The 18,964-nt window shown below is 40.5% G+C and overlaps 1 protein-coding gene across 7 annotated transcripts in view; it reads right to left on the bottom strand.

Annotated features, from left to right (window-relative positions):
* LOC106587113 (PHD finger protein 21A) overlaps positions 1-18,262 on the bottom strand; it is a 48,434-nt gene extending 30,172 nt beyond the window's left edge. For 4 of the 7 annotated variants that reach the window (XM_014175129.2, XM_014175131.2, XM_014175130.2 and 1 more), the window contains exons 1-5: positions 17,995-18,255; positions 12,158-12,213; positions 8,792-8,890; positions 7,537-7,569; positions 6,686-6,751 (exon numbers count right to left, since the gene is read on the bottom strand). In XM_014175129.2, the coding sequence (XP_014030604.2) occupies positions 6,686-6,751; positions 7,537-7,569; positions 8,792-8,890; positions 12,158-12,199 (240 nt within the window). In that variant the 5' untranslated portion in view covers positions 12,200-12,213; positions 17,995-18,255. Of the gene's footprint in view, positions 1-6,685; positions 6,752-7,536; positions 7,570-8,791; positions 8,891-12,157; positions 12,214-17,994 lie in introns of all 7 variants that reach the window. The other 3 variants (XM_014175125.2, XM_014175126.2, XM_014175128.2) reach the window with 3 other exon arrangements.
* Positions 18,263-18,964: the final 702 nt, after the last annotated feature.

Here is an 18,964-nt window from a genome sequence, read left to right as displayed (position 1 = left end):
AAAGCGACTTCCCTCTTCCAGAGTAAAAAGGATTTTCAGAGAAATATTCCGATTATTTACCTTTATTTCAACGGGGAAGTCATATTGAGACTAACGTCTATTTCACAAATGAGCCCTGCACTATACAAAAACAAGCACATACAACAGGGAAGTACAGATAAACATAACATATAGACAATATACACATTCACTTTTTAGTGACAGGGGGCAGTATTCGGAAATTCAGATGAATGACGGATATGCATATTATTAGTAGATTTGGATAGAAGACACTCTGAAGTTTCTAAAACTGTTTGAATGATGTCTGTGAGTATAACAGAACTCATATGGCAGGCAAAAACCTGAGAAAAATCCAACCAGGCAGTGTGGAAATCTGAAGTTTGTAGTTTTTGAAGTGATTCCCTATCCAGTATACAGTGTCTGTGGGGTCATTTTGCACTTCCTAAGGCTTCCACTAGACATCTTTAGAACGTTGTTTCATGCTTCTACTGTGAATAGAGAGAGAATAAGAGGTCCTGGAAGTAGATGAGTGAGAAAATGACATGAGTTCAGTGGCGCGCACTCACGTGACAGTTAGCTGTGTTCCTTTTCTTTTTTGAAAACAAAGGAATCGTCCGGTTGGAATATTATGGAATATTTATGATAAAAACATCCTAAAAATTGATTCTACACATCCTTTGACATGTTTCTACGAACTGTATTATAACTTTTTGGACTTTTCGTCTGAACTTAACTGCGCGAGCACAGTGCATTTGGAGTACTCTACCGAACGCGCGAACAAAAAGGAGGTATTTGGACATATATATGGACTTTATCGAAACAAATGAACATTTATTGGGGAACTGGGATTCCTGGGAGTGCATTCCGATGAAGATCATCAAAGGTAAGTGAATATTTATAATGTTATTTCTGAGTTTTGTTGACTCCACAAAATGGTGGGTTTGATTTCGTCTCTGAGCGCTGTACTCAGATTATTGCAGTGTGCTTTCGCTGTAAAGTTTTTTTTAAATCTGACACAGCGGTTGCATTAAGGAGAAGTGTATCTATAATTCTTTGAATAACAGTTTAATATTTTATCAACGTTTCTGATGAGTATTTCTGTAGATTGATGTGCTCATTCACCGGAAGTTTTGGGAGGCAAAACATTTCTGAACATTACACGCCAATGTAAAATGGGGTTTTTGGATATAAATATGAACTTTATCGAGCAAAACATACATGCATTGTGTAACATGAAGTCCTATGAGTGCCATCTGATGAAGATCAAAGGTTAGTGATTCATTTTAGCTGTATTTCTGTTTTTTGTGACGCCTCTCCTTGCTTGGTAAATGTCTGTGTGGTTTTTCTTGTCTCGGCGCTGTCCTAACATAATCTAATGTTATGCTTTCGCCGTAAAGCCTTTTTGAAATTGGACAATGTGGTTGGATAAACGAGAAGTGTATCTTTAAAATGGGATATAATAGTTGTATATTTGAGAAATTTGAATTATGAGATTTTTGTTGATTTGAATTTGCCGCCCTGCTATTTCACTGGCTGTTGAATAGTGTGTCCCGCGGGTGGGACGCTAGCATCCCACATTTCCTAGAGAAGTTAAGATACAAAACACATTCATTTAAAACTAACACATTCTTCATGATACAAATCAGCTGTCTGAATTGTCCTAGGGACTTCAAAGCATCCAATCAAAACATATTTTGGAGATTATTTGGAGGGCTTCCTGCACAACTGCAAAAATCAGACTGTAGCCTTGTCACAGCCCGGTCAGTAGTTGGGGCAATTGCATACGTAATAGTATCATCCACATATCGATTAAAATGCAAACATTTTAACAGATTGACCAATAGCATTTGTATAAATAGTAAAAAGAACAGGTCCTAGTATCAACCCCTTCGAAATGCAGGGCAGTTTATTTGAAATCCAAGAAGTGATGTTGAAAGAACTGCGCGGTAAATCCAGATTATAACACATCACACCGACACATAGACACAGTACTGAGAGACGAGTGACGAAAAAAACCTGTAAATTTATATATATATATATACACACACACACAGTAAATGGGGGACAGGGGGGAGTTAGGAAACAAATACAGGAATCAATAAAATAATTGACATTTTTAAGGGTTTTCAACTGTGCTAAAGACAACCCCAGTTCGAAATCGATGGCTGGATCATTGCAGCATGATTTATAGAAGCACAGCCTGGCTGCTTCCATAGCCGCTGTGGGGTGACATCCCCAGAGTTGAGCCTTTTCATTAAGTGAGAGAGAGTTTTCTACATCTTTTTAGTCCACACAATGAAAACTGCTGATGTGTGGAACTGTAATAGTCTCTTTCAGGACATTGTTAACTAAACGGTTTCTGAAAAAGTTTCTCCACTCATAAAATAAGTCATCGGTGCATTATGGGGGCCAAGCGAAGGTCCTAACAAGAACGAATGGTATATAATGACCTTTTTCAAAAGCTCGTTAACAAAACAATGAAATAATGATTTATAAGTTTATAAGCAGAACGTCAAATGCTGTGTTACACAGCTTATCTGTCAAGATTGACAATTATATTCCTCACGAGCTTTGCAGTATCTAACTCCCAATCAAGCCAGTCCAGCAAATAAGTCAGCTAGAATCCTCTCGAACAACGTGAAATACTAGATGAAAACAGCTCAGGTCCATGAAATGGCTTCCAGGTTTCTCCACACACAACCAACCTGACCTTCAGTCAGCGCTTTAATATTTCATTCCTTCCGGTTATAATGCAGTGGTGGAGGTCGTGTGGCCAAAAGCACACTGGTGTGACTAATTTCAGCGGAAAATCCTCAGATTGAGTATTTGTCTTTCACATAGTACTAGAATGAAGTGACCCTCTCAATTTACCTTTCACCACTCCTACCTCTATTCATACAGACAACGAATAGTTTAGTATGATAAAAAAAATGTAAATGCTCTATGGATATAATCATCTAATCGTTCCGGTCATATACGCTACACTCATCTGACATCGACTCAGTGGAGGCCCCACACCTCATAGAATATAAATCATCTGCTAGTGTGAATTTACAAAAAAACTCTTTTAAAAATTCATAGCTGAGCTGCTGAAATACTTGGCCTGAGCAGCCTGCCACCCTTGTTAAATGAACCTGGTATTATTCACATTCCGTCAGCAGGTGTCCCTTTCAGCACCGGGCAAGAGACAGTACTGAGAGTGTTATGCCTGAAATGCCCGAACTGTGCGATGTAGAAGGGAGTTGTAGAATATTGGACTTTTTGAATCTACCGAGTTGGGACCCGTTCCAAAATCGACCTGGGGCTTTCCCAACCTGACCCAATATGCATAAGATAAATTTTACAATATAGAGACCAGTTCCAAACGGACCTGAGGAACAGCTAGACTCGTTCCGTATAGGCCTGGTTGGATCCAGACCCGGTTCGACCTGAGTGAGGGAAGCAGCAGAAAAATAACATTTTAAACTACTTTATTAACCGGAGCTGATAAAGCGCAAGGGAGAGGAGGTAGAGAGAAGTGACGCTCTAGCAGGGGCCAGTGCTCTGTGTGTAGGCTACTATGAGTGTGAGCGAGTGACCGGGGAACAGGGAGGAGGAAGGGAGAGATGAGAAACTGCAACCAACCAAGCCGGCTCACACTATTGAAGACTAATAGCTGCCATAGCTAGGTTATTTATATGATTACGTAGTACTTGTCTTCAAAACGGGAGAAGCTAGTTAAGCTAGCTAGCTAGGCTAATTGAGGCTGCACATGCGCTTTCCCGTCCTATACAGTTACTAACAACAACAACTCCATTCATAATATAGTAGTAGCAGCCTACCTGTTGGCTCTAGGTCGTTGTAGCCTATCCTTCTCCTTAAACTTTTAATGAATCTTCCAATGAATAGATATCTCCTAACTTTTTCCCCACACAGAGGCTCAATGACTAGCCTACTGCCGCTTTGATGGCTTATGATTGGCCAACAACAACAAGCTACACGTGCCACGTACGTGAAAAGCAAATAGCAGCAGCATAAATTATACCATTTCTCTCTCACTCTCTCTACTGCAGCAGTTGCGTTCAAAACTATATGGGTCCTTCTGGAAAAGTCAGTTAAAATTACACATACCCGAGACCCGTGACAATCATATCAGATCTGACCCGTGACATTATTTCGAATTCTGGATCTGGACCCGCTTGTGTATTTGGGTACAGGCCCATCCCTGATCAGTTACCCATCCCTGATCGAAGTAGTTGATAATTGGTATTCAACAGTCATAAAAGTATGCCTTATTTACTTTTATAAACTACTAAAATAGTGATTTTGTCATAGTATAGGCAGCTCTATAGCGATGACTTGGAATGAAATAATAAAGTCATCAAATAAAACCAATGTAATATACACAACAAATATTTTATTGAAGTAACATAAGGTGAATAAACGATGGGTAATAAGTGATAAGTAGTAATGGGTAGTCACTACCATCATGGGACTTTTATTCATTGTTTTATTCTGTGTTGTTAAAGGATTCAACCCACATAATGCATAGCGCATTTAAATGTTTTAAATAATTCAATCGAAACCGAAAAACGTAATATATTTTTTTTTTTAAATAATCGAACCGAAACCGAACCGACCTCATAAATCAAAAAGCACTAACCGCTTAGCACTAATGCACACACACACACACGACACCACACACACAATCCAGTAACAAATATATGTCAAACATGTTTCCCTTAAGGAGCCTCAAGGTGTTGAGCAACTTCATGTAAGTTAAATAATGAAGACATCGACTCCATGTAAAGTGAATACAGGAGAGACTGCAACAGCAGCGTTGTATTAATAAGCATATCTTGAGGGGGTAATAAGAATAGACTGAGAAAGTGCACTGCCACAAGCAGTGTCTGGATAGGACTATGGGGATGCAGGTTTGATGCTAATTCCAGTAAAATACTCCCCTTGATTCTCAAAGAACAACTCTCAAATCGGTGTTAAACTTCTTTTCAGATCAGATACCCATGCATCCACTGCGAGTATGTTACCAAATATTCTCATAGCATAACCATTAAACAAACATAAAGCTTAAGGGTTCTCAAAACTAATACAGTAACACAGACTCAATTAAGGTACAACAAAAGCTTCGGCCTCTGCACAAATACCACGGCAATTATTTTCTTTTGAAAGTGAATCCAGGCCCTTCCCAAACAGCATTTAAATTTGACGTTTTAAAAACCTCTTTGGTTGAGCCGACAGAGGGCCTAGACTAGAGAGAGGACGATCGATAAGTGACAGGTGGAAAGAAATGGGACACTTCTATAGAAATCACACCCCTTCATTTAGTCTGTAAAGAAAATGAGACACCAGGGACATTGTAAACAGAGCTCAATAGAAACCTTCATCATTCCCAAGACTTCATTAAACCACAATAACAGGGTAAGTATATATACAGCAAAGTGGTTAAGAGGAAAAACAACATATCTCCAAAAGTTTCATTTGACTCAGTTCAAATCACCAAAACAAAGCCTCTTACAATAATATGTTAATGGTTGGTTGAGGGGCAAATTCACTAACACTAGCCTGCATGCATGCCAGTTGTACTTGTAAGTCAATAACAAATATACTGTATATACTGTACATTAGTGGTGGAAAAAGTACTCAATTGTCATACTTGAGTAAAAGTAAAGATACCTTAATAGAAAATGACTCAAGTCAAAGTAAAAATGTATTAGTATCAGTAAAATACTATTTGGGTAAAAGTTTTAAATATACTTAAGTGTCAAAAAGTAAATGGAATTGCTAAAATGCACTTAACTTTTAAAAGTATAAACCATCTCAAATTCCTTATATTAAGCAAACCAGATGTCACAATCCACTTTTTTTTATATTGACGGATAGCCAGGGGCACACTCCAATGCTCAGACATAATTTACAAATTAAGCATTTGTGTTTATCCGCCAGATCAGAGGCAGTAGGATGACCAGGGATGTTCTCTTGATAAGTGTGTGAATTGGACCATTTTCCTGTCAAAATGTAACGAGTACTTTTGGGTGTCAGAGAAAATGTATGGAGTAAAATGTATATCATTTTCTTTAGTATTGTAGTGGAGTAAAAGTTAGCAAAAATATAAATAGTAAAGTAAAGTACAGAAAAACAACTTAAGTAGTACTTTAAAGTATTTTTACTTAAGTACTTCGCACCACTTCTGTACATAGGTCCTATAAACTGTTAAAAGTCTCAAATGACTCTTATCTCTACCTATCCCATGGTTGTCAATGGATGTGAATGTTAACAGCTTCACAAAGAGTGGTGCTTTTTAGCACCATGAAACTGGATCAGTCAGACACCTGCTCTAAGCCCCTAGCCTGAAGAAGGAGACAAAACCCAACTCAAAGTGATCCTAGGCTCACACCCTCAACTCTACAGAAATCATCAATCACATGCAGAAGCATGCAGGACTCTTAGATCTGCCACATTGACTTGTCTAGGCCTACTCTCCAGAAAAAGGACAGAGAAGAAGAAAAGAAAGAAAGGATAACTCTGACAGGAAGTGAAAGTAGGCCCTGTCATGTAGAGAACCTCTAGCATTTCAATACACCGTGCAGTAATGTAAAACTGGTAAAGACCTTGGTGTGTGCCAGTGTGATGGTGTATGAAATCCCAGACCCCCCCCCCACTCCCCTCTCCTGTTTCAGTTGCCTACCTGCTGCTCACTTAACGCTGTGATCTTGGCTTGAAGTTCATGGAGCTGCTTCTTCAAATCAGCATTCTGCAAAAAAAAAAAAAGAGAGCAACAAGCCTGTTATAGCTCACTTACACATAGCTGTGAAGAATTGTTCATTCGTGACAGCTGAGTTGGGGTTTGCGTGTTATGTGGGGAGCGTGCCAAGCTCTGGGTGCTGTATTTGTGTGTGTGTGTGTGTGTGTGTGTGTGTGTGTGTGTGTGTGTGTGTGTGTGTGTGTGTAGGTGTGGTGTAAAGATCTGAGACAGCAGCTTTAACTAGCATGAAGTCCAAGTTAAAATGACTGAAAGAGTAATCCACTCCCCTCACGTCACTGGGCTGCCACGGTTGTCAACCACATGAGGGGGAACTCAGAGTTGGGATGTAGGGACACCACTGAAATGTGGGACGGGCTGCTGCTGCTACAGCACTGAGTCCTCATAAAAGGGCTGCAGGATGATAAAGTACGGTGGGCGGATACTACAGAGAGAGAAGAGCTCTGGGGAGTTTTCAAGGCCGTTCTCAAAATTGACAGAGTAAAGTAAAAAAGAGGTGGAATTTGGAACAAATCAAAAATCTCTGAGCCCCAGTGACAAGGACGTCATATCTTAACTTGTCTTTTTTTCTGGTTTTCCTCTTAGGCTGTTTTAAATCATATCTTTCAACTGTGTAGATTTTGAGTAATAGGGATACTACATTCTTTCAAAAGCTTGAAAACCTCTGAAGAGACGGAACTGTTCTGTAATAATGAAACTAACGTCAACCCCAAAACATATTGTGTATTTGGGCCTAGCTATCTGGTACAACCACCTTGGTGACAGGAGGGGCTTACCTGTGGATCCTGTTTCATCTGGGACACTAGTTTCTGCGAGAGAGAAATCATAGAAAGACACACAAGTTATTAACAACCACATAACAAATGCATTGATACACCTAATATATTACAATGAGAGAGGCTGTGTCACTTGTTCCTAACGTCATATGTTTCTTAATGGTTTGAGGAAAATGGTTTTGCAATAGGTTTTTACGTTTCTTGAGCGAACGTTCCTTTTGCTCGCCCCACTTTTAACGTTGCAGTACCCAATGCATTCTTGTTGTCACAGCCATACAAACTGTAGACACAGTGGCCCCCAGAGGCACCTTCCAATACTGCAACCTTAGAGCACATTCATGGCTCCCCACTGTACAAAACATTCCTAGACAAACACAAGGAGGTTCATGCTCAACTGAATGGGCCACACTGGGAGGTACATTCAGTGGATGCGAATAGGAACATCATACTGACTACACTGAACATGTGGGTCTCTCTAATGTGATCGCTCTCACAGTAATCAACACATGCCCTGTTTGCATTTTGCTATAAGGAGCACATCTGGCTGGTGATAGCTGTGCAACGATAAGCTTTCCTCATGTTTCTGGTTTCCGTATTTGGGTTGAACCAGATGGAGGGTATCATGCACCAAACCTCAAAACAGAAACATTATGGATGGCACAAAAATACAACAACAAAAAAGACTACAGAGTACACATAAACTTTTAGAAAAAAAGGGTTCCAAAAGGGTTCTTCGGCTGTCCCCAAAGGAGAAGCCTTTTTGGTTCCATGTAGAACCCTCTTTGGAAAGGGTTCTGCATTGAACCCAAAAGGGTTCTACCTGGAACCAAAAAGGGTTCTTCAAAGAGTTCTCCTATGGGGACAGCCGAATAACCCTTTTAGGTTCTAGATACTACTTATTTTTCTAAGAGTGTAGAGCATACAGGATGAAGTATATTTTTCTGACCCAAACCCGACACTAAACCATACTTAAAGGACAATCACTGAAGGGAGAGGCAGGGGGAAGCAGAGTAGAGAAGGAGGTGGATAAGCTGACAGATAGGATGAGTCTAAGGAGGAAGTATTCATGGAGCAGCCTGAGGGCAAGTATCTGATGGAGGGTATGAACAAAAACCCAACCACATTCTGTCGCACAGTTGAATGTGCTACCAACTTTCCTCCCGAAACACTTCTGATGATAATTTCCAGGTTAATCGAGTAAACAAATGGTGGTTAAAACGGCAGAAAAGCAGAGAGATGCATAGTCCATAGTTACCTGGTGAACTTGTATATCCGCTTTCAGGGCCTCTTGGAGGGTCTGTAATTCCATCATTGATCCCTTCTGTCGGAAGCTCAGTCCTGGACAGCTTTCAGCCTGTTCAGCCAGGAAGAAGAATATTTATCCCTTCATTCAACAGGAATACTAATATGTCAACATAAAAGACTTGTAACAGTGAAATCAAGTTGTGCTTATAACAAAGCAATGGCATGGCATCAGGCCATAGAACACTAAAAATGTTGTTGTTATCCATGTTATCTTTTATCTACTTTTTAGGTGGATGTTAATGTAGACATTTCCAAAACACTTCACACTGAAGTACACTTAATAGGATTTACAACATGTTTGTAAGTAGTTTATAAGCATTTAATTATTTGTTTATAAACCTGTACACACACACACACACACACACACACACACACACACACACACACACACACACACACACACACACACACACACACACACACACACACACACACACACACACACACACACACACACACTTCCTTAAAGTTTAAACAGACAATTATTTTTCGGTTTCCCATTAAAACAATATGAAAATTTACTACAATTTCATGTGAATTCACAATGCAGCTGTGCTGCTGCCAGCAAAGGTTTGGGTCTCACGGTGCGTCCCTTTCAGATGGGTAAGCGTTGCACCTGTGAACTACCATTACTTTACCTCAATTCCACCTCGCAAAGTTTCCATTTCACCACCTTCTCATTTAACTGCTCAAAGTATTGCCACACAGGACTTCGCTGCTGTCGCTTGCCATTCTCTGCCATTTTTCCAACTGTTAACGACGATGACGTAGTGGTGGAGAGTCGACTCCAAAATAATTGATTCCTCGACTCCTTGCATGTCGACTCCCGGCGTTGAGTCCCATTTCCGAGTGTCAAGATTGTGACTGCTGAATTGGGGTTTGCGTATGCCAAGCTCGGGGTGCTGTGTGTGTGTGTGTGTGTGTGTGTGTGTGTGTGTGTGTGTGTGTGTGTGTGTGTGTAGGTGTGGTGTAAAGATCCGAGACAGCAGCTTTAACTAGCATGAAGTCCAAGCTAAAATGACTGTGCACGCCGTTTTCCGCGGGACGAGTGGTTTTTTTGGAACGGAGGAGACTGATTAGTTGCCGTACTTCCGAGAACAAAAATGCTTGCAACTTTCAAAGCGACCTAGAGAGGGACAGTGTGAGAGGGGAGGGGCACAGTATAGGCAGGTCGGACACCAAGCAGACAAAGTCAGTGCACTAGGCAAACTAGTGCACTAGGCAATCAAAAGCTGCATCTCGTAATGGTATGCTGTAACTCGCCATATCTTGGGTTGCAATGTCTCGCAATTTCAATAAAGCAGGGCCTATCATCAATGAATAGGCTAGGATATTCTACACACACTTGCATCATTAGCAGAGAGAAAGAGCAGGCAAGCCAGCGTGAGAGAAAGAGAGAAGGTATGCATACAGTGCCTTCGGAAAGTATTCAGACCCCTCAACTTATTCCACATTTTGTTACATTACAGCCTTATTCTAAAATGTATTTTTTTTTTATGTTACTTACCAATTTAAACACAATAGCCCATAATGACAAAGCAATTAAGGTTTTTTAGAAATTTCTGCAAATGTAAAAAAAAAGAAAAGAATGGAAATACCACATTTACAAAAGTTACACAAGTATTCAGACCCCTTTACTCAGTACTTTGTTGAAGCACCTTTGGCAGCGATTACAGCCTCGAGTCTTCTTGCGTATGACGCTACAAGCTTGGCTCACCTGTATTTGGGGAGTTTCTCCCATTCCTCTCTGCAGATCCTCTCAAGCTCTGTCAGGTTGGATGGGGAGCATTGCTGCACAGTTATTTTCAGGTCTCTCCAGAGATGTTCAATTGGGTTCAAGTCCAGGCTCTGGCTGGGCCACTCAAGGACATTCAGAGACTTGTCCCGAAGCCACTCCTGCGTTGTCTTGGCTGTGTGCTTAGGCTCGTTGACCTGTTGGAAGGTGAACCTTCGCCCCAGTCTGAGGTCCTGAGCACTCTGGAGCAGGTTTTCATCAAGGATCTCTATGTATTTTGCTCTGTTTATCTTTCCCCTGATCCTGACTAGTCTCCCAGTCCCTGCCGCTGAAAAACATCCCCACAGCATGATGCTGCCACCACCATGCTTCGCCGTAGGGATGGTGCCAGGTTTCCTCCAGACGTGACATTTGGCATTCAAGCCAGAGATTTCAATCTTAGTTTCATCAGACCATAGAATATTGTTTCTCATGGTCTCAGAGTCTTCAGATGGCTTTTGGCAAACTCCAAGCGGGTTGTCATGTGCCTTTTACTGAGGAGTGGCTTCCGTCTGGTCACTCTACCATAAAGGCCTGATTGGTGGAGTGCTGCAGAGATGGCTGTCCTTCTAGAAGGTTCTCCCATCTCCACAAAGGAGCTCTGTCAGAGTGACCATCAGGTTCTTGGTTACCTCCCTAATGAAAGCCTCTTCTCCCCCGATTGCTCAGTTACGCCGGGCAGACAGCTCAAGGAAGAGTCTTGGTGGTTCCAAACGTCTTCCATTGAAGAGTGATGGAGGCCACTGTATTATTGGGGACCTTCAATGCTGCAGAAATGTGTTGGTACCCTTCCCAAGATCCATGCCTTGACACAATCCTGTCTCTGAGCTCTTCGGACAATTCCTTCGACCTCATGGCTTGGTTTTTGCTCTGACATGCACTGCCAACCGTAGGACCTTATATAGACAGGTGTGTGCCTTTCTAAATCATGCCCAATCAATTGAATTTACCACAGGTGGACTCCAATCAAGTTGTAGAAACATCTCAAGGATGATCAATGGAAACAGGATGCACCGGAGCTAAATTTCAAGTCTCATAGCAAAGGGTCTGAATACTTATGTAAATAAGGTATTTGTTTAATATTTTTTATACATTTGCAAAAAATTCTAAAAACCTTATGGGGTATTGTGTGTAGATTGCTGAAAAAAATATTATATTTAATCAACTTTAGAATAAGGCTGTAACGTAACAAAATGTGGAAAAAGTCAAGGGGACTGAATACACACTGTATGTCTTGGTTATCTGTATCTTTCAATGTTTTGTCTTGCATGCCTCGCAAATTCACCACAGCAGCCTAAAGTTCACCTCTTCCTCTCTGGTTTTATTTAAATGACACAACTTTCGAGGCCTTTTTCCTGCCTATTGTCTAGTTAGGCTATAAAAAGTATAAGAATATGTTGTTTTGTGATAACTGCACTGTGATTTACATTTTTCAGTTATTGTTTTTTCTTAATGTTAAGGATCCCAATTGCATTTAAATGTTCACACCCCTAACACACACACACACACACATCCACACACCATAAATGTTCATAGCTTTACCTTCACACAGTCTTCAGTTTTGAACACCATCCAATTTTGCATTGAGGGGGTGGCAGCTGTGACACAAAGAACAGGCAATCAGATAAGCCACTCCACTTAAATAATGTTGCAGTGCGACGTCCAGCAGCATGTCATAGTGTGGGCTTTCCTAACCCACAGCAGGGGCCCAAAACACTTGCTGTCCACTCTCTCTCCTTTCTCTGTAGAGCCCATTCAAAGACTTCAGGGCCCAAGGCTACTCCACGAAGTCATTCGATTGTGATATGCCAGGAAGATTCAGCATAATGTTTTGGAATAGTATTTTTCTGTTTTTGTTTTACATCATCTACCCTCTGCTCTCTAGGCCTGGTTGGGCCTTTAAAGTATTAATAGTACATTAGACCATTTTCTAGTCTAGAGTAAAATGGATAAAACAAATGGAGTATTTTTTTTTAGAAAGACAGTTTGATAATCGTTGGCATTTAAATCCAGATCTTGATGTTCTGTACAACTTATTTAAAAGTAACCTACTGTTTTCTGATGATGAACTATAATGCTGAGAAAATAAAAAGAGATGAATGTGCAAACTCCCCAAAACATCCTACTAGTTTTGTACACTGTGTGTAAGCAATTCATAGAGAGTGAAAACTGGGAAAGAGAGCGAGTCAAATCACAGCAGTGTTACAGCCTCCCAGCCGGCGGATTGATTTCCGGCCAGGGCCTTTTGCCAAGAGAACAATAATAACATTGGGGCCATTACATGGGCTTACCACCTGGCTGAGTGGACTGGTTTCCTCCCTCTCCCATTCTCTCACTATCTCTCTCTCCAGTTCTCCTCATATCCTTCCCTCACTATCCTTGAGAACATGCCAATTTCAGGGGAAGGGGGTATATAGGTAAAACACAATCCAGGTGTACATTAGTGATGGGGGAATACGATACAGTTACAAATCACTAGGCAACATTTATTCGGGGGAAATAACTGTATACTGAAGCCTGCAAATTAGTTTCATTTTGTTCAGTAGGTAAATATTTATGACTTTTTTTGGTGCTGCTATACAGTGGCTTCGGAAAGTATTCAGACACCTTGACTTTTCCCACATTTTGTTACGTTACCATCAAAGATTGGGCCACGAACAAAAACATAAACAACAGTGCAAATGCATTTAATGCATGACATTTTTATGTGCAAATAGCACTTTTATTTCCATGGCTGATCAAAACTCATTTTCTCATGCTCTGTCCTGTCTCTCGGCCGCAGACAAATAGTGAGCAATATGTTTGGAACATCAAATCGCAATGTCGAATTGCAATACATATAGAATTGTGAGAATCGCAATACATATCATATCGGGTCCCAAGTATTGTGAGAATATCGGAAGGTCCCTGGCAATTCCCAGCCTTAGTGTACATATCAGGAAGCTGAGCTACTACCTATTCAAATAATCTAGCAGAAGTACACTGCTTTTTCATACTGTAGGTTACTAACAGTCTGTAAGGGTTCTAGTCATTTCAATTATGGAAATAGTCTATATCCCTTGATTTAGAAGAATATGACTTGTTAATACATTATCAAAACCACTTAGTCCATTGTTTTTGATATCATAGAAAACTTTGTAAACTATTTTGTATAGCTTCAACTTATGTTTCAAAAAACGTTACTGTATGTCGCTCTCATGGAATGTCATTGCTTGAACATCATAGCCTACAGACATATAATAAAAAACGAGTGCTATTTGCACATAAAAATGTAATGCATTAAATGCATTTGCACCGTTGTTTATGTTTTTGTTCATGGCCCATTCTTTGATGGTATGCACAATTATTAGAGTGAGGGTTAGGACAAAAATCAAAATCATCAACAGTTAGTTACTTTATTTTCTAAAACCTGTACTTTTTTGCAAAAATCCTTGAAATTGTGCATGATACTCATACTAATGTTAATACTATATGTATAACAGTTGTAGGCCTACCAACCTGGACTCAGGGGTATACGTAACATAGTAAATGTAAATCCATAACACTCCAATTAGCATGATATGTTTCATTTCATATGATACGTATTAATTTGTGGATGTCCATCATCCATTTCATATGATATGTTACGAATTACAATTTGTACGATATGTTGCGAATTGCAATTTGTACAATACATGTTACAGATTGCAATTCGTGCAATCAGGGGTTGGAACCTAAAAAAAAAATCGAATTGTTTCATTCTGAGCAGAACCATTATTTAATCTGTATAGGAAAGTTGTTAAGAACAAATTGTATTTTTCCATAACATCATGGTTTAATCATAACGAAAGACAAGCACAAACACGGTGCTGCCAGTCACTACAGACAGACCAGTGTAGAGCAAGAGGGTGAAGGAAGCTTGCCTTGAAGCGCTAGGCATCTTGTTGTTATAACATGCATTATCTGAATTAGGCCCACAGAATTATACCTACAGAGGAGCGGCTTCTATGGAGGAACTTTGAATGTCTTTGAACTTCCGATTTGGTTTAACGTTGGACCAGAGCAAACGTTAGCTAGCTAGCTAACAAGCTTGTGTGTGCAGACCAGCACTAGAATTAAAAACTCATCTTACCTTTTTGTAGTTAGTTAAATACAATGTGAAACTTGATAACTATAGTATCCTTAACTAGCATTGAAAAAGTTAATCCATTCTTCTATAATTAAACATCTCTCCATCATTTCTGAATCACGCTTGTAACGTCGTCAGTAGGCTACAGTAACCTATGCTTCTGAGAGGGAGGGGAAGGTAGCCTACACACACACCCACTGGCAGACAGAGTGAGGGCTTTGCATAGACACTTTGTTGCGATTTTTGGGGGACTGGAAAAAAATGTCAGGGACATAAAATAAATGTTATTAACCGGGTCCCAGGCTTTTAAAATAATGGTTCTGTTCCGGAACAGTATAGATCACTTTCATTTTTGGTTATGTTCATCAAATAATTTCATTATTTTATGGTTTTATGGTTTTCGGTTGTGTTCCCTGAACTGGTTCCAACTCAGATGTTACGAATTTGCAATATGTATGCTATGTTACTAATTCCAATTTGTTGTGGCTAACATTAGCTAGGTGGCTAAAGCTAACATTAGCTAGGCTAAGGGTTAAGGTTACCCATACGGAAAACTAATGTATTATAATATACATACACTCAGCGGCAAGTTTAGGTAAACCACCTCGTTCACGAAATTTAGGTAAACCACCCCGTTCACAAAGTTTAGGTAAACCACCCCATTCACAAAAATGGTTTGCTCCTACAAACAGTGAGTCACGTGGCTGTGGCTTGCTATATAAAGCAGGCACACAGGCATCGAGGCATTCAGTTACTGTTCGATTGAAGGTTAGAATGGGCAAAACGACTTAATGACTTAAGCAACTTTGAGCATGGTATGATCGTCTGTGCCAGGCGTGCCGGTTGCAGCATCTCAGAAATGGCGGGCCTCCTGGACTTTTCAAGCACAATAGTGTTCAAGGTGTTATTTGAAAATGGTGCGACAAACAGAAAAAATCCAGTCAGTGGCAGTTCTGTTGGCGAAAACAGCTCGTTGAGAGCGGTTGAAGGAGAATGGCAAGAATCGCACAAGCTAACAACGCACAACTCGTCAGTCCTTGGCACGGATGGGCTACTACAGCAGACGACCACACCGGGTTCCACTCCTATCAGCTAAAAACAGGAAGTAGCAGCTCCAGTGGGCATGTGGTCACCAATACTAGACAATTGAGGAGTGGAAAAAAATTGCCTGGTCCGAGGAATCCCGGTTCCTGTTGCGTCATACTGATGGCAGAGTCAGGATTTGGCATAAGCAACATGAACCCATGGCCCCATCCTGGTTGGTGTCAACAGTACAGGCTGGTGGCGGGGGTGTAATGGTGTGGGGAATGTTTTCCTGGCAAACGTTAGCTCCCTTGACACCAATTGAGCAACGTTTGAACACCACAGCATCTCTGAGCATACCCGGTACTAGATGGGTGCTAATTAGCTAAAATGCTAATGCTGTCCATGATGAGATTCGAACATGCAACCGTTGGGTTGCTAGACATTCGCGTTATACGCACACCCTACTTTTGTTTTTGCCTTAAGTAACCTTCTGTCTTTATTAACAATACCAAACGTGGGGCGGCGCACAAATGACCCAGCATCGTCCGGGTTAGGGCATGGTTTTGTCGGCAGGGATGTCCTTGTCCCATCGCGCTCTAGCGACTCCTGTGGCGGGCCGGGCGCATGCACGCTGGCACGGTCGCTAGGTGTACGGTGTTTCCTCCAACACATTGGTGTGGCTGGCTTCCAGGTTAAGCAGGCATTGTGTCAAGAAGCAGTGCAGCTTGGTTGGGTTGTGTTTCGGAGGACGCACGGCTCTTGACCTTCGCCTCTCCTGAGTCCGTATGGGAGTTGCAGTGATGAGACAAGACTGTAACTACCAATTGGATACCACGAAATTGGGGAGAAAAGGGAGGTAAAAAATTAAACAATACCAAACGTAACATATCATATTAATTTGGATTTCCCGTATTTACATTTACTATGTTACGTCTAGTCTATGAGACCAGGCTGGGCCTACATACTATTAGATCAAATGTTATTGTCGCATACAAATATTTAGCAGATGTTATTGCGGGTGTAGCAAAATGCTTGTGTTCCTAGCTCCAACAGTGGAGTAAGGAGTACAACAATGAGTACACTGTAATTCCACTGCACCTGTCTAAATACATGATGTAAAGTGGGGCCAAACATGAACGTGATGCAAAACTGGAAATATAAACTACAGATGGTTCGACTTATACGTCCTACTCCTAAAGTGGCCTACTGGACACGTCACTGCACCTGTCTGCCACTCAATCAAACTAAGAATAAGGGCCTCGATTAAGAAAAACTGATACAATATCAAACGTTCCAATCTCAGCCGTTCGAGTGGAATCGGGCCTACAACTGCCCCCACTATTTCACCAGCTAGGCCACATTTATTTGGGGGAAATAACTGTATAGTGAATCCTGAGAATTAGTTATATCTTGTTCAGTAGGTAAATATTCTTATTCTTTCTCAGAGTATGCTAGTATGTAGGGCACCAGGAGAAACTATCGAAGTCCACTTGATGCAAGCATAACTAAATTAGCTAAAGATCATTACGAGCTGGAGTTCTTCCTCCAAATAGCAAGTTGGTTGTCCAATGAGAATCCGCTTAGTTATTTTATACTATTAACTCAAATATCACATGGTATAAACTTGAAACATAAATGAACTACGCAAGAACAGGAGATGCGTATGTTATACCTCTTTTGGGATAAAATACAAGAACTTGTGTGATACGTTTTTTCTTTTACGTGAAATGGTAACCTACTCAATAGCATTCACTAACGCTTTTGTGGCGCTATTACGTGTTACTCGTCGCGAGACAGCGTTCCTTTACGAAAAAGAAACAGAGGGCAAGCAACAAAGCATTCGTTCAACTAAAAAGCAGACAAATTGACTTAATAACATAGACATCTGAAATGGATGACTGTCCGGTAGTTCGTTACACAACAAAATACATTATAATTGTGCTTTGAAATTCTTTGCAAACGGTGTTTTTATTGTATAACAGAGGCGTAAAGCTTAGCGCAAGTTAGAATCAGCCCCTTTACGCACTACGTTCAATGCCCTCCAATAGCAAGGCACTTATAAAATATCACCCAACTCCTAGAATATGGATATATGAACAAAACGATTGCTCAGCGACTGCTTTCCTTCGACTAAAATGCGAATACACTTGATCTAAAACAACAACATTAATCAAATAATAAAGAGAGTAGCAGAGATGAAAATGAAAGTTCTTATAATAATAGAAAGATCCCGAGATGTTCTTACCCTCCTCTTTTACTCACTTGAGCAGCAGCCAACCCTGCTCTTCTCACACAAATTATTTAAATAAATATTTACAAACACCGTAGTACTTCTTCACCGAAAAACGCCCAGAGCGTGTATTTATCCACTTAATATCCAAATACACTCCATTGCATATGATGTGAATTTCCCGATAATTTTTCCCACTATTTAATTTGAGTATAAAGAGAAAAACTGAGATACAGAACAAGAACTCTTCGTCAATCTCATTCACCCCCCTATCCTGAGCACATTGCACATCAATGCGCGTAGGAAGAGTGAGCGAGAACGGGGCAGGGAAAACTAAGGGGCACTTAGCACAAAACAAGTCACCAATGGCTCTGATTGATTCAATAATACAATTAAAGTATTAAATCGTTTCAGTATATTGTGATTATATGCATAAATACAGATTAAATCGCATTTGGTAGAGGAACTACTTTATGTGACGGTGCGGCGAATTTATTTCACTTTGCCTAAGGAACGGAGGTGATATGCCTCCATTGCCTAGGAAAAAAACCCGGATGTAGACTTGATGAAACGCTTCGTATGTAAAGTAACAGACCACTTTCACGAATTGTCGGACACAATTACCCCAACTCTTTGCAATGATATACCACATTCAGGAGCTTTGATCATAGTCAGACAGACAAAGACGTACAAATCAGACATTGTTACTTACAAATGTGAATAAATGTACAGTTAGAATAATTGAGGTTGATAATGATGTAACACTTGACCAAACTATCTGACACCAATAGGCGCGGATCGGGTGCGTGGCCTATTGCTGTCAGTAGTATAGTATGGTCAAATACATGTATATAGCAAAAGCCTTCAGAAAGTATTCACACCCCTTGAATTTTTCCATATATTATTGGGTTACTGATTTAATTTAAAATGGATTACATTTACACACAATACCCCATATTGCCAAAGTGGAATTATGTTTCTGAAA

The sequence above is a fragment of the Salmo salar genome, chromosome ssa26, assembly GCF_905237065.1.
Source record: "Salmo salar chromosome ssa26, Ssal_v3.1, whole genome shotgun sequence".
NCBI classification, from domain to species: Eukaryota; Metazoa; Chordata; class Actinopteri; order Salmoniformes; family Salmonidae; genus Salmo; species Salmo salar.
This window is presented reverse-complemented; position numbering and strand designations above follow the sequence as displayed.